General features: G+C 37.2%; 1 protein-coding gene across 2 annotated transcripts in view; it reads right to left on the reverse strand.

Annotated features, from left to right (window-relative positions):
* The window catches only part of CSMD1 (CUB and Sushi multiple domains 1), a 1,948,922-nt gene that overhangs the window by 642,580 nt on the left and 1,280,441 nt on the right, over positions 1-25,901 (reverse strand). For both annotated transcript variants that reach the window (XM_073017922.1, XM_007961594.3), the window contains exon 8: positions 15,593-15,680. In XM_073017922.1, coding sequence (XP_072874023.1) covers positions 15,593-15,680 — 88 coding nt within the window. The remainder of the gene's footprint in view (positions 1-15,592; positions 15,681-25,901) is intronic.

Here is a 25,901-nt window from a genome sequence, read left to right on the forward strand (position 1 = left end):
CAGCACCCACCTCTACTCCCACTCTATCACAGGATTCAATCATAAATAGCAGTCATTTTTCTCCCATGAATGTTTTGCAACATTCGTGTACATGGTATGCAATATTTCAAACACAATATTTTATTAATTATATGATTTCAATAAAGAAAAAAATGGTTTTGCTATCTGATTGAAAACGTGGATAGAGAGGAAGGAATTGATTGCAATGTCAAGAAATGTAAAGAACTATTCCAAGAAGTTCTCTGCACTGATCTCTATGTGCACAAATCAGCTGTGATTGGACATTCTTCATTCATCCCCCATGATCTCGTGGCAGCAAGCTTGATACCAGGTCATACATGCTAGAAAGTTCCATGACTCCTGTATATCGCTGCTAGATGTAGGTTTGCCTCTGGTTTCTGAGATCCACCAGCATTGCATCACGGTGTTTGTGGGATTCCTGTTCATGGGAGCTGCTCATTGGCCTCGCATCTTTATAATTTTTCCCAGAACATTATTTGATGGAGGCCAAGGTTTGGTAGTATTTTTGCTGTGGGGAAACAAATCAGCTGCCCATATTCTTCCAGCTTCTGCAGACATATAGGAGCTGTAGAAGACAGCAGATACGGAAAGTGTTTTCCAATGATGAGGTTTCCATACACCTTATCAGACGACATTTATGCTATCAAACAGGTTTTCAAAAGCAAACCCATCTGTGTTTAGTCACCTGTCTCTCATCTCATATCATGGATGACAAACACCAGGTAGACCAATGGTTACCAACCTCGCTTGCACATCAGAATCACAGGAGGCGCTTATAAAACTCCTAACGCTGAATTACCTACACTAGTCACCGTAATCTACTTTAGAATAAGAGTCTGCAAAATTTTCCTGGCTCTGTTCAGGGGTGTCAACAAACTTTAAGACTAAAGGAAGCCTGTGAAATCATCAGTAATATACAGAAGACGTACCAACTATAGGAACAATATTAAAGCAGTGAGCATTGGATAACAACCAGTGCATTGATTTGGGGGCTGTTCTCCCTGCTCCCTGATTTTTCCAATTCATTTGAAAACTCTTCAGAATCTCAGGTGATTCATTTTGTTTCCCCCTACGTCTTCACCAGAAATGTGTTGGAGGAAAGGAGAGAGTTAGTGTTCACAGATCTGCCCTAGAGAGAGAGGGTGTTACAGGACATTCTGTCTATAGTGATCACGTTCACAGGGACAGGAAGTACAATGGTGGTTGCCAGGAGATGTGGGTCGGGGAGGATGGGAAGTTACGGCTTTATGGGTATGGAGTTTCAGTTTTGCAGGATGAAAAGAATTCTGGAGATGGATGGTGGTCACGGTTGTATGACCATGTGAATGTGTTAATACCATTGAACTGTACACTTAAAATGGTCAGGATGCTAAATTTTATACTATGTGTATTTTATCACAATTAAACATTCTCTTTAAAAATCCTCATGCCTGGTCCATCTTCCTGACCTATTAAACCAGAACTTTCGGGGTAACTGGAGTGTGTTTCATGGCACAACCCCAGGAAAACCAGATCACTTTCTCTCTCTAGGGCAGATCAGTGAACACTGACTCTCTTCTTCCCTTCAACAAATTTCTGGGGGAGGCAGAGAGGAAAACAAAATAAATCACCTGAGATTCTGAAGCATTTTTAAAGGAATTAGAAAAATTAGGGAGCAGGGAGAACGGACCCCAAATCAATGCACTGGTTGGTTATTGAACATTCACTGCTTTAATATTGTTCCTAAACTCTTTTGCGTATCACTGATGATTATCTTACAGGCTTCCCTTAGCCTCAAAAGTTGTTGACACGCCTGAACAGAGCCATGAATTTTTTGCAGACTCTTATTCTAGAGTAGAATATGGCAAACACATGACTAGGAGGCACAGAGTGTTTTATCTTTAATATATGGAAGAAATAATCACATCTCCTATTTCAACCCATTCTTTTACAGATGAAGAATTAAAAAAAACACACACACAGAAAAAGTATTACAGAAGGTCATTTTGAAGACCTTTAGATTCAAATAGTCCCCGAGACGTCATATCTGATGATCACAACCAAGCAGGCTTTTTGTTGATAATTCATCAACTATTTTTTTTGCATTGTGAAGCTAATAAATTAATATAGGCTTAAGTAACAATCACCTGTTTCCTCAGAAGACTATTTAAATGGGTATTTTATTGTGATGAAAAAATTAGTTTTCTACTGCAGATGTTGAAAAGACCATGGAAGAGAGAGAGAGGACATTCCGCCAGCCCCATTTGGTGACTTGTTTATCAGAAGCAGGTTTAGCCACATAAATATTATCTGAAACATTCACAGTGTTCATTTTTCAAAGTGTCCTAAAGGCTTCAAGAAGTGTCAATGGGATGTTATCGGTTGTGGAATTTCTCAAGTAGTTCTTAAAAATGCAGCTGATGCCCTTTGAAAGAGCAGTAATCATTGGCAAAGATTTTTCCTAGTCTAGTTCAGTTTCCTAGTAACCATGAATCCTCCTCTAAAAGCTACAGGCATAGGAATATGTTAGGTTCCTTAAATTTTTTTTTCAGTTGTAAAAACACTTTGGACCATGGCAGGGGACTTAGGTGCTGCAGACTCAAATGCAGCATGTCAGGAAAGGCCTGCGAGCCAAAGCCTGCTTTTTTTATATGACAAACGTGGACTGAGTGCTCCATCCCACTTTGTCCTCCTGCACCTTACTGTTTTCTCCCCACTTTGTCCTCCTCTGCCTTACTGTTTTCTCCACTAGGCAAGAGTGTAAAAATCACTTACAGAAACGAACACTGGTTCAAGAAACAAGATCATGCTTGAGTTTCAAAAAATAAAAGATAGTTCTTTGTCTTCCACCTAGGGACATGGAGTGGAAAGGGATTATGTCACAAAAGGGGGAATTTTTTTTCAACAAGAAACCAAGCTTGAATGTTTTTAAAATTCCCCCTTGTATTCATTACAGTTTCCGAATTCTCTCCAAAAAAAAAAAAAAAAAAAAAAAAAAAAAAAAACCAAAAAAAAAAAAAACCTCTGATATATGGTCTTGTTTCTAACTTTACAAATGCTTCTTATATTAGTAAATTTTTTAGTTGATGGGAAAAAGGAATAACAATAATAATCCAATGATGTCCATATTTTCCATTTTTTCTTCTAGTTGTACATAAATGATCTAGCAAATGGTCAGAGCTTAGTGCTTAATACCGTATATGTTGCAAAGAAACAGCAGCTTTTTTATTGGGAATAATTATATTCTTACAAGTTTACCTGTAAATCAAAATTCTGCATATTGAATCAGTATTTATTGTTGCCTTAAAACCTGTAAATGTAAATGCATTCCTGATATAAAAGTAAAATTAAATGACTTAGTAAATAATGGCCGAAGGCTTTCTTTGAGGCAAGCTCTATACTGAACACTGGAAACATGATAGTGAATAAAGCAAAGTTCTTCTCTTTATGGGGCTTAGAGTCTTGTGAGGAGATAGAAAATATGTAGATATGAACTATGCTCAGTCATGTAAGATTGCAAGCATAGACATGCATAGAATTTCTGGCTGGTCAGTGCTAGAAAGTGAAAGGAAAGGACAGAGGGAGGAAGGCTGCAGGGATGAAAGGTCCATTTCTTATAGTGTGGCCTGGAAGTAGCACAGAACAGGTACCTCAGGGGGTGACGCTCCGAATTCTAACATCTAGATTTTCAATGCTCAATATATAATAGATCTCTTAGCATTGCTGAGAAGGCAGAAGATGTCAACATATCATGGAAAACACGAGAAGGATCATAGAAATGAAGATGTGCTGAAGAGGAGAGCCAGTATCACATGGGATATCAACCGAAAGATCAGTGCATGCATCTGCTCTAACTTATAAGTATGTGAAGTTTATAAAGTATATAAACGATGAAAAATAAAATAGTAAGCAAGAAAAAGAATCAAAGAAGCCGGAAAGCAGGTGGACATACAGGAAGGGAATAGCTAGAGGTCTCTAGACATCTCTCCACTCTACTCTCCATCAGGAGAGGAACATAACATCAGTGCCCTTGGACACACGGGCATAACCTGAGTGTGCAGCTTTATTGCTTGTGGTATCCAAGGGCATCAATGTGATAGCATTTCTCTCTTGACAAAGAGAATAGCGAGACTTATCTAGAGGGCTCTAGCTACCTCCATGCTGTGTGTTCGCCTGCTTTTGGGCTTGATTCTTTTCACAATAAAACTTATAATGTGCCTGTGGTTTCTCTCATTTCTTCATCATTTAAAAAATGAGTCAATAACACAACTTAATACAAAGCTTTATTTTTATTTATTTTTATTTTTTTGAGAAGGAGTCTCGCCCTCTCACCCAGGCTGGAGTGCAGTGGTGCGATCTCAGTTCACTGCAACCTCCACCTCTAAGGTTCAAGAGATTCTTCTGCCTCAGCCTCCTGAGTAGCTGGGACTACAGGTGCACGCCACCATGCCTGGCTAATTTTTGTATTTTCAGTATAAACAGGGTTTCCCTATTTTGGCCAGGCTGCTGTCGAACTCCTGACCTTGTGATCCACCCACCTTGGCCTCCCAAAGCGCTGGGATTACCGGCGTGAGTCACCGCACCCAGCCAAAAGCAATTTTTACTGAAAAGAACACCAGATTTACTTGCTGGTCTCTACACAATCTATAAGTACAATTCTTTACATTTTCATATAACAAGAGACAGGTGCCTCTGCTCTCACTGGAGTTGACCTACAATGGAGAAATAATAAAACCATTGCAGCAATACTGTAATAACTATAAATAAAATTATCAATATGCTACAAGGAATGAAGATAACTAAATGTGGAAACTAGAAATGAGCAGTTGTTTATCAAAACACACAGGCTATAGATTTGTCTCTGCTTCTTATTGACTATGTGATTTTTTTCCCTTAATGTACTCCAGTTTCTCCTTCCATTTGATGACACATAATTCATAAAGCATATTTCAAAACAGAATGAAAAATAAACATGGGATCCTTGAGATTAAAATATGCTAAGACAAAGAACAGATGTTATTAGCATGAATAGTGACATGCACATATCAAATACATAAATTAACTAGTTAGTTTTTAAGTCATAAATATCACTCAACCCCCAAATTCCCTTTACAGCCCATGTTACGACTCTCTATTTTTATTTGTTAATCTATTCTCTGATGAGCAGTGGTTAACTTAATTGGTTTAGTAGAGTATTAATGAGGTGATGTCCAAATATCCCTAGAGACTGGCTTGTTAGCCTCAATTTAATCCATTCAACAGAGAAGGCTTCTACCTTGTGTTGGGTCCGGTTATACAAAATAAAATCAATAAGGCCTCTCCCCTTTCCTTCAAAACCGCATGACTGTAATGAGAAACCCAAAGATGCCGGGAAGCGTTGAAATCGTGAGATGACATGAAGTTGGGAGTAAAGAGCCCCTCGTTCTGCAGAGAGAAGCCAACCCTGTGGGTGAGAGAGGACAGAGATGGGCCAAGGTGGAGTCACTTGTCTTTTAAGGACACGATGCAATCCGAGAAATGCATCGTTAGGCAATTTAGTGGTGGTGCGAACATCATGGAGTGCCCTACACACACCCAGATGGTGTAGCTTGATATACCTGGGCTTCATGGTACAGCCTAGGGCTCCCAGACTATGAACCCAAACGGCATGTTACTGTAATGACTATTTTAGGCAATTGTAACACAGTGGTAAGTGTTTGTATATCTAAATATATCTAAACATAGAAAAGGAGCAGAAAAAATACGGTATGAAAGACAGAAAATGTCTCAATCATATAGGGTACTTACTCCCTACGAATGGAGCTGGCAGGGTGGGAGTTGCTCTGTGTGAGTCAGTGAGTAAGTGGTGAGTGAATGTGAGGGCCTAGGACATGTCTGTACACTCCTGTAGACCTTAGAAACACTGTATCCTTGGGCCACAATAAATTTACTGTTTTTCTTTTTTCAATAATAAATTAAGCTTAACTTATTGAAACATTTTTACTTTGTTACAATTTTTTTTTTTTTTTTTTGAGATGGAGTCTCACTCTGTCTCCAGGCTGCAGTGCTGCAGTGCAGTGGCGTAATCTCAGCTCACTGCAACCTCCACCTCCTGGGTTCAAGCTATTCTCCTGTCTCAGCCTCCCAAGTAGCTAGGACTATAGGTGCGTGCCACCACACCCAGCTAATTTTTTTTTTGTTGTTGTTCTGTTTTGTTTTTTTTGTGGAGATGGAGTCTCACTCTGTCACCTAGACTGCAGTGCAGTGGCCGGATCTCAGCTCACTCTGCAAGCTCTGCCTCCCAGGTTCATGCCATTCTCCTGCTTCAGCCTCCCAAGTAGCTGGGACTACAGGCGCCCGCCACCACACCCAGCAAATTTTTGTATTTTTAGTAGAGACAGGGTTTCACCATGTTGGCCAGGATGGTCTCAATTTCTTGACCACGTGATCCACCCACCTGAGCCTCTCAAAGTGCTGGTATTACAGGTGTGAGCCACCATGCCCAGCCTACTGTGTTACACATTTTAACTTGTGACTCTTTTGTAATAATAATCAGTTTAAGACACAAACACATAGTACAGCTGTACAAAAGTGATTTTTCTTCATATTTTTATTTCATAAGTTTTTTTCTATTATTATTTTTACTTTTTAAACCTTTTTGTTATAAACTAAGACATGAACACACGCACTAGCCTAGGCCTGCACAACGTTAGCATCATTAATATCACTGTTTTCCACCTCCACATCTTGTCCCACTGGAAAATCTTCAGGGGCAAGGACACGCATGAATGAACCTGTCATGTCCAATGATCACAATTCCTTCTTCTGGATACCATCTGAAGGACCTGCCGGGGGCTGTTTACAGATAACTTTTGTGTTTTTTATAAGCTGATGGAGTATACTCTAAAATAACAGTAGAAAGTATGCCATTGTAAATGCATAAACTAGTAAGACAATCATTAATTCTCATTATCAAGTATGTGCTAGTCTTTTCTGTGACTGGCGGCACAGTACAGCTGCCTTACATCAGGATTGCCACAAACATGTGAGCACTGCTCTGTCCTGGGAGGGAGCAGGGCTAGGAGATCACCAGGCAATGGAAACCTTTCAGTTTCATTAAAATCTTAAGGGAAAATCATCATATATGCAGTCCATTGTTAGGCAGTGTATGACTGGATATTCTATTTACAGAAAGCACAAAAAATTATAGGCAGAACTATTCCGTCTCAGTCGGTTTTGCCTATTAAAGTCCCTCCTCTGTTTCTCCATTAACTGGTAACACTCCTTTGTGGAAAGACTCCCCACGGAGAAGAATCAGCGTGGGTGGTGCGGGTGGGACAGAAAGGAGATGATACTTGAGGAAGAACATGACCAAGAAGTAAAGGAAGTGGCTGGGCGTGGTGGCTCATGTCTGTAATCTCAACACTTTGGGAGGCCAAGGCAGGCAGATCACCTGAGGTCAGGAGTTCAAGACCAGCCTGGCCAACCTGGTAAAACCCCATCTCTACTAAAAATACAAAATAATTAGCCAGGCATGGTGGCATGTGCCTGTATTCCCAGCTACTCAGGAGGCTGAGGCAAGAGAATTGCTTGAACCCGGGATGTGGAGGTTGCAGTGAGCCAAGATTGTGCCACTGCACTCTAGTCTGGGTGACAGAGTGAGACTCTGTCTCAAAAAAAAAAAAAAAAAAAAAAGTGAAGGAAGAAAGACAGGACACTGAAGGTGTGCAGGTGCCACCTGCAGAGGAGGTAGTGTCAGGACAGATACTGCAGCTCATGCAGAATCAGGGCTGTGGCCACAGGCTAAAGGCCACATGGGCTCTTTATGGACAGTCGTCGAGGGGGTCACATTGTAGAAGAAAAGATAAAAGGACATGAAAGCAGTTGCGAAGCTCAAGTTTCCGAGAATTCAGTGAGCTCCCTAAGTTCAGTTTCAGCATCTTTGAAATGTTCTTAAAAGGATAGAAGTAAGGATGTAAAATTATATATTTAAAAAACATGGCTGGGTGCTGCGGTTCATGCCTGTAATCCCAGCACTTTGGGAGGCCAAGGTGGGCGGATCATGAGGTCAGGAGTTTGAGACGAGCCTGGCCAACATGGTGAAACCCCATCTCTACTAAAAATGCAAAAAAAATTAGCCAGGTATGGTAGCACACGCCTGTAATTCCAGCTACTCAGGAGGCTGAGGCAGGAGAATTGCTTGAATTGAGAGGTGGAGGTTGCACTAAGCCGAGATCATGCCACTGAACTCCAGCCTGGGAGACAGAGCGAGACACCGTCTCAAAAAAAAAAAAAAAAAAAAAAAAATTGTAATGTCCAGCAGTGTGCATCACGGCCAGTGCTAGTCTACATGGATCTGTGGTGCCAATTACAACACGCGACACCCCTCACAGTGATCAATTAAAACAAGACTGTCCTTCTGTTCAGCATATGCAACACATGCTAAGCTGCATGACTTGGAATGCTGAGCTCAAGGGCAAATTTCAGCCATACCTTGACCCCTCATTGGCTGCTGTGTGAAGTCCACAAACTACACCCACCTTTCCAGTGGTCCTGCAGAGTGGGTGTAAAAACTTTTATTATAATTATCTGTGTTACAAACTATCAAGGTCAACAGGAGCTTTGAGATCAGTAGGATTCCAGCTTAAATTCCCAGCTCTGACTCTGACTAGATATAGCACTTTGTTAGGTTAGCGTTCTGAATTTCAACGCTTCTACTTATAAAAACGAGGAAAATTACATCTGCCTGGACATAGGCTACATATCCTGTTAGCACAGAGAGATAGATGAACAATAGATGCCAGTACACACCCACAAATTCTCAATCCCTGTCCGAGCTCCCTCCCTCAGATATTGGTATTTGAATATTTCCATCAATCTTACTCATAAATATTCAGTTGTAATGAATACACTTTGTCTTTTAGACAATGGTCTATGTTGAAAAATACTGTCAGAAAACTGTCCCCGAACTGACTCGAATTCAAATAAGCAAGCTTTGTATTTTATGCTTTATTTTCTTTAGGTATCTTATAGATAATGATAGAATTAATATTTACATTGTCTATGGAAAAGGGATTTCTCAAGAAACTAGAATAATATTATAAATGAAACCAGAGGAGGAATATTTTACCAACCTAAAAAAGTGAACTCTTTTTAATAAAAACAACCCCAAGTTACATATTTACAAAGGCTACACTGCAAATGAGCTCATCTACCCATCTTGACCATGTTGGTTGTTAGTTTGGATTACATGATTAGTCATTAGTTTTGATTATAAGAATTTAGAAAATAAAATTGAATTACCTTTCATTAAAGAGAGTCTCAAAAGACTATTAAAAAGTATCTTCCCTCCTTTTTTTTTTTTTTTTTTTTTTGAGACAGAGTCTTGCTCTGTCCCCCAGGCTGGAGGGCAGTGGTGTGATCTCGGCTCCTGGGTTCAAGTGATTCTCCTGCCTCAGCCTCCCAAGTAGCTGGGACTACAGGTGCACACCAACATGCCCAGCTAATTTTTGTATTTTTAGTAAAGACAGGGTTTCACCATGTTGGCCAGGCTAGTCTCAAAATCCTGACCTCGTGATACACCCACCTCAGCCTACGGCGCCCAGCCTTCCCTCCTTTTAAAACATCAACATTCACTGTGTTGCCATTTCCATTGACAGTGCAAAAACAATGATGGGAAAAACTGATGCCGATTTGGCACCAACCAAGCAACAGCACCAGGCAGTGGCAGAGAAAAGGCCCAGTGTCACTTAAGAAAGTCCTTGAGGGAGCAGGGAAAATGATTGTTTTAATAAATCGCAACACTTGAATACCTAATGCATCTCTGGGGCGTGGTGAAGCCTGAGGGAGTTGTGGAGACGCAAACATCTATGTAATTGTTTCAGTTTTAAGTTGAGCTGGCTGCTTGGTTTTCTATTGAACTCCTCTTTATTTAAAGAATGATAAATAAACTATCACTGCTAAGATTTGAGTATTTGTCAGGTGTTTATAAAAATTGAATGAGTCTTTTACTTCAAGGAAAATGACTGACAAAATTTGAGCCCATGACAAAGCTAAAGTTTTCTAATTTTCATTAGAAATAAAATTGTAATTTTCATTTCTAATTTTCTAATGAAAATTAGAAACTTTTCAAAAGATTGTATCTACCATCATGAGTTTGGTAGTTTTTCAATGCTTACAGATCTTTCTAATGAAATACATGGTAATATCAACAAATGTATTTTTTTAGATAATGTATAGGACAACGTATAAATATTTGAAAGAACTCGTAACTCGATGAATCACTATTTTCAAGTGACCAATGTATGAGGTACAAAATCATGCACATACAAAAAATTAATTCAGGAAATAAGCTCAACCAATAAATTTTGATGTAAGAAAATAAAAAATGTTTATTTTCAAAACCCCATATTCAAATTGCATCTAAAATTTAAGATGATATCATTTGCCAATTTTTGTTATGGTGTCAAATAATACACTTAGTTATTTGAAAAGAATTTTAAAATACTGATTTCTTTTTCAGCTATATGTAAAGCTGGATTTTCTTTTTTTTTTTTTTTTTTTTTTTTTTTTTGAGACAGAGTCTGGCTCTGTCGCCCAGGCTGGAGTGCAGTGGCCGGATCTCAGCTCACTGCAAGCTCCGCTCCCGGGTTCACGCCATTCTCCTGCCTCAGCCTCCCGAGTAGCTGGGACTACAGGTGCCTGCCACCGCGCCCGGCTAGTTTTTTGTATTTTTTTTTTTTTTAGTAGAGACGGGGTTTCACCGTGTTAGCCAGGATGGTCTCGATCGCCTGACCTTGTGATCCGCCTGTCTCGGCCTCCCAAAGTGCTGGGATTACAGGCGTGAGCCACCGCGCCCGGCCTGGATTTTCAAAAATATTTAATTAAAACAACATTGTGCAACAGATTGAATACAGAAGCACATATAACAATCCATATAAAGTATTATACACTAACAATAATTCAAAGAAAGCTAAAATGGCTATGAAAATGTAAGCCAAATGTGGTTTCAGAGTAAAAAATATTACTCATGATAAAGAAAGCCATTTCATAACATAAAAGGTATTAAACAAAAATATATGGCAATTTTAAACATTTGTGTACCTAATAACAGAGCTTAAAAATACATGAAACAAAAACTGAGAAAGCTGCAATGAGAAATAGGCAAATTCACAATTTTAATAGATGATTTAGATAAATCTCTCTCAATAACAGATTTGACAAGTGATGAGACAATTAGTAAGGATCTCAAAGCCTTGAACAACACTGTCAATCAACTTGATCTAACAGACATTTATGGAACACTTCACCCAACAACACTAAAATATGTGTTATTTTCAAGTGGTCATGGACCATTTACCATATTAGAGCGTATTCTTGCCCATAAAGCAATTATCAAAACATTTTTAAAAGTTCAGATCTTATAAAGCATAATCTCTAACCATGCAGATCCTTGGAAAATGTCCAGATATGTGGAAACAAAATAGAAAACTTTTAAACAAATCATGAAACAAAAAAGTAATCAGAAGGGAAAATATAATGTAATTTAAGCTGCATGAAAATAAAAACACAGCATATCAAAATTGAAGAGATGCAGCCAAAGCATTCCTTAGAGGAAAATTCATAGCAGTAAACACCCATATTTATAAAGAATAAAGGTCTTAAATTACTGATCTCGGCTTCAACCTTAAGACACTAGAAAAAGAAGAACAAATAGAGCCCATAGTAAACAGAGGAAATAAATTAATAAGAGGTCAGAGCAGAAATCAATGAAATTGAAGACAAACTAAACAATAGATAAATGTATATAAAAGTAAATTGTAGTTTTTGGAGAAGTTCAATAATGTTGACATGATAATAGCCAGATGGACCAAGTAAGACTTTTTAAAAATTACGAATATCAAGAATTTGAGCTGTGAAATTACTACTCATTTATGGGATAATAAAGAAAAATAAGAATAATTTTAAGCCAACAAATTTGACAACTTAGATGAAATTTTAAAATTTCTTGAAAGATACACACTATCAAAGCTCAGTGAAGTAGAAGTAGATAATCTACATGAGCCTGTAAGTAGAAAAGAAGTTCAACCTGTAATTTAAAACACACTTGTAAGAAAATTCCAATTCCAGGTAGCTTCCCTGGTGAATTATTCCAAACATTTAGCAATGAAATATTAACAATTATACACAACTCTTCTATGGTATTCCAGAGGAGAGAAGAGTTTTCAATTAATTTTGAGAGCATTATTACTCAGACAGGAACAAAAAAAGTCTTTATAAGGAAAGACTATAGCCTATGATAACTCATAAACATACCTGTAAAAAACTAAACATTTTAACAAGTCAAATTCAATAATCCATAAAAAGAAAAATACATCACTACAAATTAATTTTATTCCAGAATATAAGTTTATTTTTAACATTGGGAAATCAGTTAAGTCCTCATATTCACAAAATATACAAACAAAAAACGGTCATCTCAATAGATGTAGAAGCAGTTTTTGAAAAAATCCCAAATTCAAGTCTGATTAAAACACACACACACACACCCCCCCTCAAAAAACTACAAATAGAAGGATACTTCCTCAACCTCATAAAGGGCATCTATGAAAAACCAACAAGAGATGTCATAGTTATAATGAAACCAGAACACTTTCCACCTAAGCTCAGGAATAAAGGCAGAGATGTCTCACCATATCTATTCAATCTTGTAAAATAGTTTCTAACCAGTGCACTTAAACAAGAAAAAGAAATTTTAAAAAATTCAGATTGGAAAGCAAAAATTAAAAATCCTTTTATTTGTAGATAACAAAATCACCTAGGGAGAAAGTTCTAAGAAATCTACCAAAAAAGCTACTATAACTAGCTTATCTCTGTTATGTATATATTTGTATACACATAGACACACCATAGCTGATACAAACATTTCACTCGTGTATTTAAGAGAAAATTTAGTCTTTCAAATCATTTTCCCAGGTGTTACAGTATTTGATTGCTATTGCTACAAACATAGAGACAAATAAACAACATAATGATTTCCCCAAACACTAGGAAAGTGACAGATTGAAATTATCTTCTGAGATAAAGTTCTATAGAAACCTTATCTATATTCCATTCCCGACGGGCCATACATCTGCACAACCTAGATTCTCGCTACTTCCACCCCAGCCAGATCAACACAGCCCTCAGAGTTAATGTACATCCTGAATGTAAACCTCTTTTCCAGAAATAAGTCTGATCTGAGAATGAAATGGAGTAAAGATTGGCTTACTCACCTAGCTATGATTAAAAGCTTCATTATTGCCCTTGTGCTAAGGAGACATTGGCCTGAATATTCACAACTTCCCTGTTAACTTTTATAGCTTAAGCATTTTCTCTGTCATTTTTTTATTTTTTTAACATGAAATGCAATTTGAAGAATTTGGTGTCCTCAGATATGAATTAATTTGTTTTGTTTTTAAAATACAGCTCTGCAAAACTGACCAAAGAAGTTTTTAGGTTTCTAGGATGACAGGATACAAGACGGGCAGTTCCCCGATACACAAAGTACATTTGATATGGAGAACAGTTTATTTGTGCCACGCACAGTTGTAGTCACTGAAGATGCAAAGATAAGACACTCTCCATCCTGGAGACGCTTAAGACAGGTGAGAAAACAGATGTGTGAGCACATCGTGATGATGCACTGTTGTCAACTCTAACAAAGGGGCACAGAAGGAAAGGGAAGGGAAGCAGGAAGAAGATTTTTCCTCAACAAGAGGGACATGAAAGAGGTGACTGTTGACACAAGGAAGGAAGACATAGAATGGAAAGCCCTTGGAAGAATGTGCAATTTTATCGGGTTGCTTTCTTTTTGAAAGAGATAAAATTCCTGAATGACTTCAAATGATCACTATTTTATAATATGATACTGGAAACCAGCATCCTTCTTTTAGCTATGAACTGGTGCATCCATGCACCACACTCACTGGATTGCTCATAACTCTTCACAACCAACTTTTCCTCTGGAGAACTTCCCTGAGCCAAAGGAAGGAAGTCATTGATTGACAGGCAGGAAAGTGGGTACAAAAGGTGAGGCCTGCTTCTCAGTACAACTTGTATCCCAGAACTCCCCATGGGAACAGACTGAAGTGAGTCTCCAGTAAAAGCATCTTTCTGCTTAGCTTTTTACTCCAATTCTATTCCACTTCCTCTACTCTGCTCCTCCTGAGAACACTTTTCCAATAAATTACTTCAATAAGAATGTTCATCTCAAGCTCTGCCTCAAAGGGACTTCAGCGAAACCACAAACTTCTTAATATATTAGTCAAGACGTGTAATAGTTAACCTATATCCATTCCAACACTCTATTTCTTCATGTCTATACTTTGTATCCTTTTCATGTAAAATAATACACCATTTAACCAACTTCATTATAGACACACTGCTATTTTTTTATTTTTCTATTCCTTTTAAAACTACTGTTGTTACTCCAATTTTATTAAATAACATTCCTTCTTCCCTCTCTAACAGTATCAGTACTTTTCTTCCATTTGTAGGCCACTTCAGTAGCCTTAGCTTTCTGAATCTTTTTTGATTTTTTTTCAAAAATGGTGACATTGTAAGAAGGAAAAACACATATCTTGCTTCTCTTTACTATTTTATTTTACAGCTGCTTCTAATAATAGTATCCATCTTGTAAGATGGAAAATGTTACAATTATTGAACTCACTGAAATCAGTGTAAAAATCTAAAGTAATAGGACTATTATCACTACTGTATTCATAATGTAGCAACAGAAAATCAGTATCATCATAATCCTAGTAAAATGATTCATATTTTCTGAATAAACTTGATTGGCTGATACTAACATTCATCATTCCTAAAGTTTTTTAATGAAATAACTATGAGGTGATAATTAAATACTTTACCTTCTATCTTTAAACATTAAAAAAATTGGAATATGAGATTTACATGGTTTGGCTGTGTCCCCACCCAAATCTCATCTTGAATTGTAGCACCCATAATCTCCACATGTTGTGGGAGGGACCAGTGAGAGGTAATTGAATCATGGGGGCAGTTACCCTCATGCTGTTCTCATGGTAGTGAGTTCTCATGAGATCTGATGGTCTTTTAAGGGGATTTTCCTCCACTTTGCTCATTCTTCTCCTTCCTGTCGCCATATGAAGAAGGATGTGCTTGCTTTCCCTTCTGTCATGATTGTAAGTTTCTTGAGACCTCCTCAGCCATGCTGAATTATAAGTCAGTTAAACCTCTTTCCTTTATAAATTACCCAGTCTCTGGTATGTCTTTATTAGCAGTGTGAGAAGGGACTAATACAGAAAATTTAACAGATTATAAACAAAAAATAAACTCTCTGCAGACAAATTTTGATTACACATATTTAGAGTTAAATTTTTATTATTGGTTCCTAGAGTATAAGGTGCTGACTCTAGAGCACCTGGAATTTTTCAGTATGATATGCTTTAGAATTCTACAGATAATATAGTTGCATAATGATTGCGAAGTTTTATCCTCACCTCAAAAGAACAAAAGAGTTAAACTAAACTACAAGCTGAAATTACATATGTCTTAAAAATAACATACTTTTTCCCATCACTATTGTATCTCTTACCTGAAGTCAGAACCTGCTCTTCTACCATTTTCTGGAATCCCAGGATCTGGACACATGTCAGAGACCAATGCAACACCTCCTTGGCTCACTGTCATAGAGAGAAACATTGTTAAAATGTCATAGTTATTAAGGAAATATCCAGATAAAAAATGTATTCTAGGCATTTTCAGTTTTTTAATGATAATGACTTAAAATGTGATCTCCAAAGGAATTAAGACACTTTAAATACATTCAAATAAATGTTTATATTCTCATTGGTGAAAATCAAAGATGTGTTTTCCAGCAAAAGGATGATAATCTTTGGTTTTATTTCTCTCATTTTTAAGATATCAAAATTTAATAAAAAATCTCATTTGTTCCTTATGACTACTTTTACACCAGGTTACAATTAACAGCATGATGAGAAAAATAGCATTATGAGAAAAATGCATGCACTTAGAGAGAAGAAAGCCTTCACTTATTCCCAGAGATGACAACAGAGATGATATTTACTAATTTCTATACAAAAGATACTTTAAGTAACATTACATATATTTTAAACATTGAAGTATTTATAATTGAACTAAAACCCATAATGGTTTCTTTGTTCAAGTGCACTGATTTATTTCCTGAATTTCATGAAAAACCTTTTCTCCTGTTGGGACTTGCACCTTCACAGAATAATTTTTAAAGAACTCATTAGTTTATTGGATAGAGGGGCTGTCAACTCAAAATTCATTTCACCCTGTATAATTTGTCCAATCAAACTAAGACATTTCTGTTTTACTTTTCCCAGGAATTTGCTTAGCAGAGGGCTTGGGACCCAATTCAGTATAATGAGATGTGAGGGGAAGTCCACAGTAGTACTTCTGGGAAACACTGCAGGATGCTAATAAAGTGCATATCTATTTTACTCTGAAAACTTCTGTGTCCAGGTTTCAAATGTAGAACTATTGGTGTGATTTTGCTATAATACGAGGATGGAGACAACGGCATGTTTGGAACAGAAAAGACGTATCAACAACCTGGACCTTATTTTTGAGGCAGAAAATCAACCAATTTAGGAGTAATATCGCAATTCTGTACATTCTGTTTTATTATAGCTTATTTGCTATAGTTTAAATCCATTGCATAGTTGATTCTACGATTGCAGCTGAAAGGTGTACATATAAATATACATTTTCTCACACATATTTTAAATGATTCCATAAGAAGAAAAGAGTATATCTGGGTAAATGTGGAACTTGTGGAGCATTTGATTAAAACTATGCATAAAACAACAGTAATTATAGAAAGTTTAGTTTAGTTTGTTTGTTTTGAGTCAGGGTCTAACTCTGTTGCCCAGGTGAGAGTGTAGTGGCACAATCATGGATCACTGCAGCCTCAACCTCCCAGAATCAAGCAATACTCCCACCTCAGCCTCCCTAATAGCTGGTAGCACAGGCTTGTGCCACCATGCCCAGATAATTAAAAACAAATCTTTTGTAGAGATGGAGTCTAACTATATTGCCCAGACTGGTCTCAAACCCCTGGCTCAAGTGACACTCCCACCGTAACCTCCTAAAATGTTGGGGTTGCAGACATGTGCAACCACGCCCGGTCAAAATTTATCTTTCATTGCTAAGTTAGAATAAATTTGGGTAACAATACAATCCTTCATTAAACACAAATTATATTGAATATATTATGTGGTTTCATTCTTAGTAAGTACTTCACTATTCCAAATGGGTTAAGATATTTTTTAGGTATTTTTATTTCTTTTTTAAAATACGTATTTTTTATAACATCTAAACATTATTTTGCTGCATGATGTGAGAATTATATTGAATTCCAAAATTTTATTTTCTAAATGTTTAATTTTCTCAATATTATATCAAAATAATCCAGCAAGTTTGGTGATAGCATCAGTAGACAGTGAGACAGAAAGCTCCAGACCTGTATTTCCCCATGGAAACACCAAAGAAATGACTACCGAAAGATTAAAATAATTTTATAGGAGCTCTAAATAACAGTAAAACATCTATAACAACCAAGCAAATGCCCAGTGAGAAAAAAGATATTCTAAATAGGACTATATTTCATGATGTTTTACTCTCCCTTGTTTCATACCATGACTTGTGTGGCCCAGTGCAGTTGAGAGGAAGCGGCCCGATGACTAGTTTCCTCTCTGGGGATGGAGGAGCAGAGGGAAAGTAGTTGGCAGCACGATGGTCTCTCTGTGGGCTGCCTGAGAGACCGAGCTCTGTCTTTCCTGATTTGCAGGTCAAATGAGGAAGGGCAGCATAATTGGGATCTCTGGCTAGAAGCCATGAGAGGCTGTGACAAGCACTGCTGTATAGAAAACTGCAGCAAAATTGCAAACCCATGGGTACCTTGGAGTAAGGGATTCCAGGCAGAGGAACACAAGAGAACACATATATAAGGCCCCAATGAGAAGATGAGATCAGATTCTTTGGAATATTATTATGTTTAAAAGCAGCTGGGGGAAAAAATGAAAATAAAAACACAACAAAAGGTACACACAAACCCAGACAGGACACGTGCCCCCCAAAAACCTGAAAACACCTAAAGTCTTCAGTCCAGATTGATCTCAAGGCTCAGAGACCCACTAATTAGCGAACATTTTCTACTATATTCTGCAAAGATTGAGGGTGGTAGTTAATTCTTTTCAAATGCTTATTTTTAACAAAAATCACAAGGCGTACAAAGAAACAGGGAAACAGGCCATTCAAAGGGTCGAAATAAATCTCCAGATACAGTCACTGAAGAAACATATGCATCAGACTTACTAGACAATGAATTTACAACAATGATTACAGATATGAATTTAAATTAATGAATATAAACTTTCCAAATTTGAGGAAAGACATAGATATACAAATTCAAGGAGCTTAATGAACTCCTAGTAGGATAAACATAAAGAGACCCACAGCAAGACACATTATAATCAAACTGTTAAGAGCCAAAGAAAAAGAGAGAATCTTAAAAGCAGAAAGAGAAAAGAAAGTCCTTATAAACAAGGGATCCATAATAAGACTATCAACAGATTTCTCCGCAGACATTTCACAGTTTAGAAAGCAAATGGATAGGCTGGGTGCAGTGGCTCACACATGTCATTCCAGCACTTTGGGAGGCTGAGGTGGGTGGATCACTTGAGGTCAGGAATTCAAGACTGGCCTGGCCAACATGGTGAAACCCCATTTCTACTAAAAATACAAAAATTGGCCAGGCCTGATGGCAGGCACCTGTAATCCCAGCTATCTGGGGGACTGAGACAGGAGAATAGCTTGAACCCGGGAGGCAGAGGTTGCAGTGAGCTGAGATTGTACCCCTGCACTCTAGGCTGGGCAACAGAGCAAGGCTTCATTTGAAAAAAGAAAAGAAAAAGAAAAGAGAAAAGAAAAGAAAGCAATGGATAATACATTCAATTGCTGAAAAAATGTCAACGGAGAATTCTACATCTAGGAAAACTATCCTTCAAAAATGAAAGGGATATTAAGACATTCCCAGACAATCAAAATACGAGTGAGTTTATTACCAATATATGTTTCCTACGAGAAAGTCCTTCAATTTGAAATGAAAGGGCACTACACAGTCACTTGAAGACTCAAGAAAAGAAAGGGTCCCTAGTAAAGGAAAATACATGAAAATATATATTAAAAAATTATAGTAAGTTTGACTTAAAACCACCATTTTCATTTTCTACAGTATTTAAAGATAAATGCATAAAATAATTGTGAATTTATGCTAATAGTTATATTATACATAAAGATGTAATTTATGACAGCAATAGCATAAAGGGAGCAGACTGGTAAGGATTGAAGTTTTTGTATCCGATGGAAGTTAAATTGGTGTCAATTTAAGAGACTGCCGTCATTGTAGGAGGTTATATGTAATCTCCATGGAAACCATAAAGAAAATATTTATAGAATATGTGAAAAAGAAATGAAGAGAGGATCACAATGTGACACTACAAAAAGATCAACTAAACATAGAGGATAATAGTAATGGGTCAAATGAGGGACAAAAATGCTGAAAGACATGTGAAAATTGAATAACAGCAAAATGGTAAAAGTAAGAGCTACCCTTTAAATAATTATCTTAAATATAAATGGATTTAACTCCCTGTTTGAGGCTGGATTATGTCCCTCCTCCCCACAAAGAGTTATACATTGAAGTTCTAATCACCAGTACCTCACAAAGGACTGTATTTGGAGATAGAGACTTTGAAGAGGTAATTCACTTAAAATGCCATCCTTAAGGTGAGCCCTAATCCAACATGACTGGTGCCCTTCCAAGAAGGGGAAGTCAGGACATGAACACATAAAGGAAAGTTCATGTGAAGACACAGGAAGAAGAGAGCCCATCCACAAGCCAAGGAGAGAGGGCTTACAAGAAACCAACACCGCCCAAACCTTGATCTCAGACTTCTACCCTCTAGGATTGTGGGAAAGTGAATTTCTGTTGTTGAAGCCACTCGGTGAGTAGTGGAGTACTTTTTTATGGGAGCCCTGGAAAAAGAATCACTCCCAAACCAAAGGCATAGGTTGGGCAGGACGCGTTGAATAGTCAGTTAATAAGTAACAGGATCCAACCGTATGTTGCTCACAAGAGACTCACTTTAGGCATAAGGATACACAGAGGTTAAAAACGAAGAATAATCAAAGTCAGAGAGCCAGAAAGTAGAATGATGGTTTTGCCAGGGGCTGGGGCAAAGGGAAGGAGAAGAAGAAATATAAGGTGTTACTGTGTCAAGTATTTCAGCACAGTATGATGAAAATTTGGGAGATGAATAGTGGTGATGGATGTCCAACAGCATCAATATATTTAAAGCCATAGAACTGCATGAATTTTCTTTTTTACTTTTTTTTTCATTTTCTGAGACAGAATCTTGTTCTGTTGCCCAGGCTGGAATGCAGTGGCACAATCATGGCTCACTGCAGCCTCAATCTTCCATGCTCCAGCAATCTTCCCAAACAGCTGCAGCTACAGGTACATGCCGCCACTCCCCGCTAATGTTTTATTATGATTATTATTATTTATTTTTATTAACATTATTTTGTAGAAAAAGGGTTTCACCACATTGCCCAGGCTGGTCTCAAACTCCTGGGCTCAAACAATTCTCCCACCTCGACCTCCCAAAGTGCTGGGATTACAGTGAGTTATCATGTCCAGCCAGAAGTGTATGCTTATAATGGTTAAAACCAGCAAGTGTGATGTTACTTCTATCTTATGTCTCTCTCTCTTTGCTTTTGTGTGTGTGTGTGTGTATGTTTTTTTTTTTTTTTTTTTTTTTTTTTTTTTTTGAGACAGAGTCTCACTCTGTCACCCAGGCTGGAGTGCAGTGGCCAGATCTCAGCTCACTGCAAGCTCCGCCTCCCAGGTTCACACCATTCTCCTGCCTCAGTCTCCCGAGTAGCTGGGACTACAGGCGCCCACCACCACTCCTGGCTAGTTTTTTGTATTTTTTAGTAGAGATGGGGTTTCACCGCGTTAGCCAGGATGGTCTCGATCTCCTGACCTCGTGACCCGCCCGTCTCGGCCTCCCAAAGTGCTGGGATTACAGGCTTGAGCCACCGCACCTAGCATGTGTGTGTATTTCTATCATTCTGATCCTCTATTACTTTTTTCTGCAACCCCAGGTTTTCATCTGTACTGCGTGCTGGGGTACGGTTCTCAATCAGTAAGCAGTGGTCTACTACTGGCTCTCTAAAGCTTACCTCCTAAACGTATTTAGTTTCAATAGTTTCAAACTCTAATGCAGAATGTTATTTCTGCCATGTTTATTCTTCCTGCCATCACTGGCTAGATGTCTTCTTTACTCCCTCAAGCAAAATCATTATTGCTGTGGCAAATTAACACCACTTCATCAAGACGAATGGCTATCACTGATATTTGTCAGAAATAATAGACTCTAGCTTGGTAGTTATTGCACTTTTCCACAACACCCAAACTGGTTGAAAATACAACACCAAGGCTTACAAAGGCCCACTTGCATTTCTCCTTTTCTATGTTTTCTCACAAGGAATAGTAGTTAAAAGAAATGCGAGAAATTGGAGCTACCTGCCCAAGTTGGACAAAAGTATTCCGGATCTTTTTAAAGATAATGCCAAAGTCACTTACTAAAGAAAAGTGACTTAGTCGGAATTCTATGAAAGCGCAAAATGAATTAGACAAGCCTGAATGGATTGCAGATGGTAGAAGCTAACAAAAAGTGATTAGAGATTAAATGTAAAATATAGGTGATTTTCTGAAACAGAGGGAGTTGTTTCGTGTGATAAAGAGTCAGAAAAGATATGCTGACACACGATATGTGCGAGGAAACAACAGCTCCATAAATCCCAACTACCTATTCCATCCGCACTGTGAGTCCTTGATTCATCTAGATATAAAAGCTTCCCAGTTGGAAAGAGTGATGAATCCACTTCCAGCGGAATCCTCAGTATCTCAGAGAAACACTTTCAAAGAGAGGAATTACTGAGCTTCATATCACTTTAACTCTAATTTTGTTGAGTTATATCTCTTCAGATCTCATAGAACACATGATATAGATAGTAATAAATATGTTAAATGTAAGTCAAAACCTTGCAGTGAAAAATCAAAGTTGAAAATATCAATAGATGGGTTGATTACACACTATTAATAGTAAAGAAAGATATAAAATTATGGAAGTGAATGATCAGATATAAATTAGACAGTTCGTAAAAGAGTTTAAATGAATTTGATTTTAAAAGTGTAAATTATATATTTTTTAAATGACTTTTTCAAAGCATGTTGATTTACAATACCTCATTAGATCTGCACAAAACCTTGTGACTCTGTAGGGCAGTAAAGAAAATTCTTCTTCATCAAATTACCCTGCCGTTTGGGGACATGCCATATAAGTATCAATTAAAACTCAACATGAATTTCTTTGTATCAAACTATACAGGTAGATGAGGTGCCATCGTGAATAAAGCAAGTGTCTGAAAAGAAGTATAAGCAACTACTTCTGTGACAAAGATTAGAAACAAATAAATTCTTGGAGATAAGATTTATGTGAGTTAATAATCAGAAATAATTACAAATGAAGTGCTGAGAAGAATAAAAATGATATAAAATTAAACTTATATGTTTGCTGGAAACTCTTAGTATCATTTCCGTATGTTTTGAAATTTAATCCATATAATCAGTCTGTGAATTGTTAATATCAAACCCATTTTACAGGAAGGAAAACTGAAGCCAGAGTTAAGAACGAGCTGACTCCAGGGCTTGGCTCATGCCTGTAATCCTAGCACTCTGGGAGGCCAAGGCAGGTGAATCACCTGAGGTCAGGAGTTCAAGACTAGCCTGAACAACGTGGAGAAACCCCATCTCTACTAAAAATAAAAATAAAAAAAAAATTAGCTGGGCATGGTGGTGTGCATCTGTAATCCCAGCTACTCGGGAGGCTGAGGCAGGAGAATCGCTTGAACCCGGGAGGCGGAGGTTGCAGTGAGCTGAGATCATGCAATTACACTCCAGCCTGGGTGACAAAGCAAAACTCAAAAAAAAAAAAAAAAAAAAAAATACCTTTCTGTGCTCTGGCCATAATTACCTTATGAGACATTATGCGTTGAAGGGCTTCGTAAACTAGAGAGACACTTTTAGTTTAATAAAAACATTTTTATTTCTTAAAAGTTGCATTCTTTTCATAAAATTTAGTTAATAATAAAAATACACTGAGCATGCAAAAGAAAAGTGAAGAGGTGTTTTCATTTATATTCCCAACCAAACGTACACATGGGAAGCCATATGGTTTGAACCATGAGGCTTTAGTCAAAACCATCTGGTAGTGATTTTCCTTCAGCTAAGAGAAAAAAAAGGCTTTCCACAGAGAATATAATCCACCTTTAGAGAACTAGAGCCATAAATTGGCTTGAATGTTAAATCTCTATGTAAGGTGCCATTTTGAGGTAAACGTTGATTTATATTTGGGATAAACAAACCAATATAAGAGCCATTTAGATAAATTCACACTTTTTAGCATGAAGGCACTTACAATTTATTATTATTGTCTATTTTCATTGTTGCTACTTGTTTCTTCAGAGATGTACAGATGTATTTCAGTTGGATCAGTTTTGAGACAAACTCTAACCACTTAAGCCTTCAGAGAGGTGACATGGTTTTAGCTGCATAACCATCAGTAAGGTGGTTACACAGAACATATTCTCATTGAACTTTTTAGTAGCAGTCTCCCCACTCTATTGATGAGCTTTGGATGAGTTGACAGCCCACTCTAGGATATGTGTTTGAGGGACACTATAGACTTCAGACCTTCCTGCTATACTGGTTTGAAATGTCAACACTGACAGCTTTTTCCTTCAGCATTTTATAGACTCAGTATTATCTCATTGAATTGAAAAGTAATAGCTCCATTTTAATATATTTCTCCTCTTTGATCTGCAGGAGGTCTGTATCTCAGCAAGAATGAAACTTTGTCATGTCACACCCTTCTTCAAAACCTAATAACTTGATTAGATGACAATTTCAACAATAAGAAAATGTTACCATTGTAATAATCTATTTCTTATAGCTATAAGAGGATAATTTTGATTTACAGCACCTATGGAGATATTTCTCCATGCATAACAGATTTTTTTTTTTTTTTTGCTGTTTTTACAGAATATTTGTACTGTCTCTAGCAGTAGTTGTTTTTTCTCTCATAGTAGTAAACAGATGTTTACAAGTTCTATAAAAATATGTAAAATAAGAATTGTTGACACTTGGAGGATAAAGTCTTATTATCAAAGCAATGTAAGAAGTTTTAAATGAATAGTTCACACGGAAATAAGTTGCTCAGCACATATTGCTTGTATATGTATTGTTTTAGATCTCATATTAGTGGATCTCCAACTGGACACGAATCTTCCAACCCTGAGTGAGAGGCAAGGGCTGGATTTTCCAGGTGTTTAATTTATCACATTGCCAGATTTTTTGGTCTGGCCCCTCTTTCCTCTCCCACTACACACCTTAATGTGCTGACTTTTAAAACAGAAGTGGTTGATTACCTGTTATCATGATTCATATGCCCCAATTTTACCCATGTTCACTGGTCTCTTTTTCAACTGCCATGGTCTTAAATCAAGCTCTCTTTTAGTTTATTGAAATTTATTTTTAAAAAATACATTTCAGCTTCTAATGCTATGTCCTAAAATATAAAACTGATAAACTAAAAAAAAATTAATGACTCTATTGTACACAAAAATAAAACGATTTGGCATTCGGAGCCTTCAGTCATTCCGACATTATTCTTACTACTCCCTGCAGAGATCCTATGGTCTCAGTAGTTTTGAACACTGCAGATTCTTACACTGTCTTTATTTATTTTTAGCATTGTCTCCCCTAGATTATTTTTCTATCAGAGGGAAAACAAGTAGATTTTTCATAAGGGCCCAGATATTAAGAATTATCTTTCTGACTGATATATCATGGAAGCAGCAAATGTTCAAAGAGGAAATATTTTCCTTATAAAGCTTCAAATTAAACCAAGATGTTTATTTACTATATGAATAAAATAAAAAATAAGAATATTCTAGTATAAAATCAGTGTAAATGGCCTTAACAAAATTAATGGCATTGAATGTTTTGTCAGAGCCTGGAGAATCGTCCTCATCACCATCTGTCTGATTCCACGTGATGCTCTGAGATGTTCCCGGGAATGTATATTGGCAGCACCAAAGAGAGACATCTCTGTGCCTCCCACTGGCTCCTGCAAATGCAGAGTGACCATCACCTGGGGAGAGCACCAGCCTAGCTGGAGGACTGAGGGCCTGTCATTTCTGCTTTCGTCTCCTTTTGCACATTTAAGAACTCTAGACTTAAGACTCAGAAACAGTTTTGGGGGCTCACTCAAAGATATCTTGCAGGATGCTCAGTTATTCCTGGTCTTCTCACAGTGAAAGCAGCATTTGACTAGGCCAGTTTATAGCACTTTGCATAGAATCTAAAATTCAGGCCAGCAACTTAAAAATGGAGAAAAAAATGGGGAAAAAATCTGGAAGTCATTATCTAATTTATTTTAGAAACATATATGTAGTTATAGTTAAATATAATTAAATATGTAGGTAAAATATAATAATTAAACCTTAAAGTTTATATTTGTCATTCCCTAGATGTAGAAGACCATGAGATATGGTCTGAATGATGAGTGCCCACAGAAAGTTTCTTTTTGATAATAGTTCATTAGTGATTTCAGGATCTTGTAAGTACATTCCAACACAGTAAATATAGATAAATATGTATTATGTAATATATGGATTTTTTTTATTACTTTTACATCTATTACCTATGTATTCAGAATAAGAGAATA

The sequence above is a fragment of the Chlorocebus sabaeus genome, chromosome 8 (genome assembly GCF_047675955.1).
Source record: "Chlorocebus sabaeus isolate Y175 chromosome 8, mChlSab1.0.hap1, whole genome shotgun sequence".
Taxonomy (NCBI): domain Eukaryota; kingdom Metazoa; phylum Chordata; class Mammalia; order Primates; family Cercopithecidae; genus Chlorocebus; species Chlorocebus sabaeus.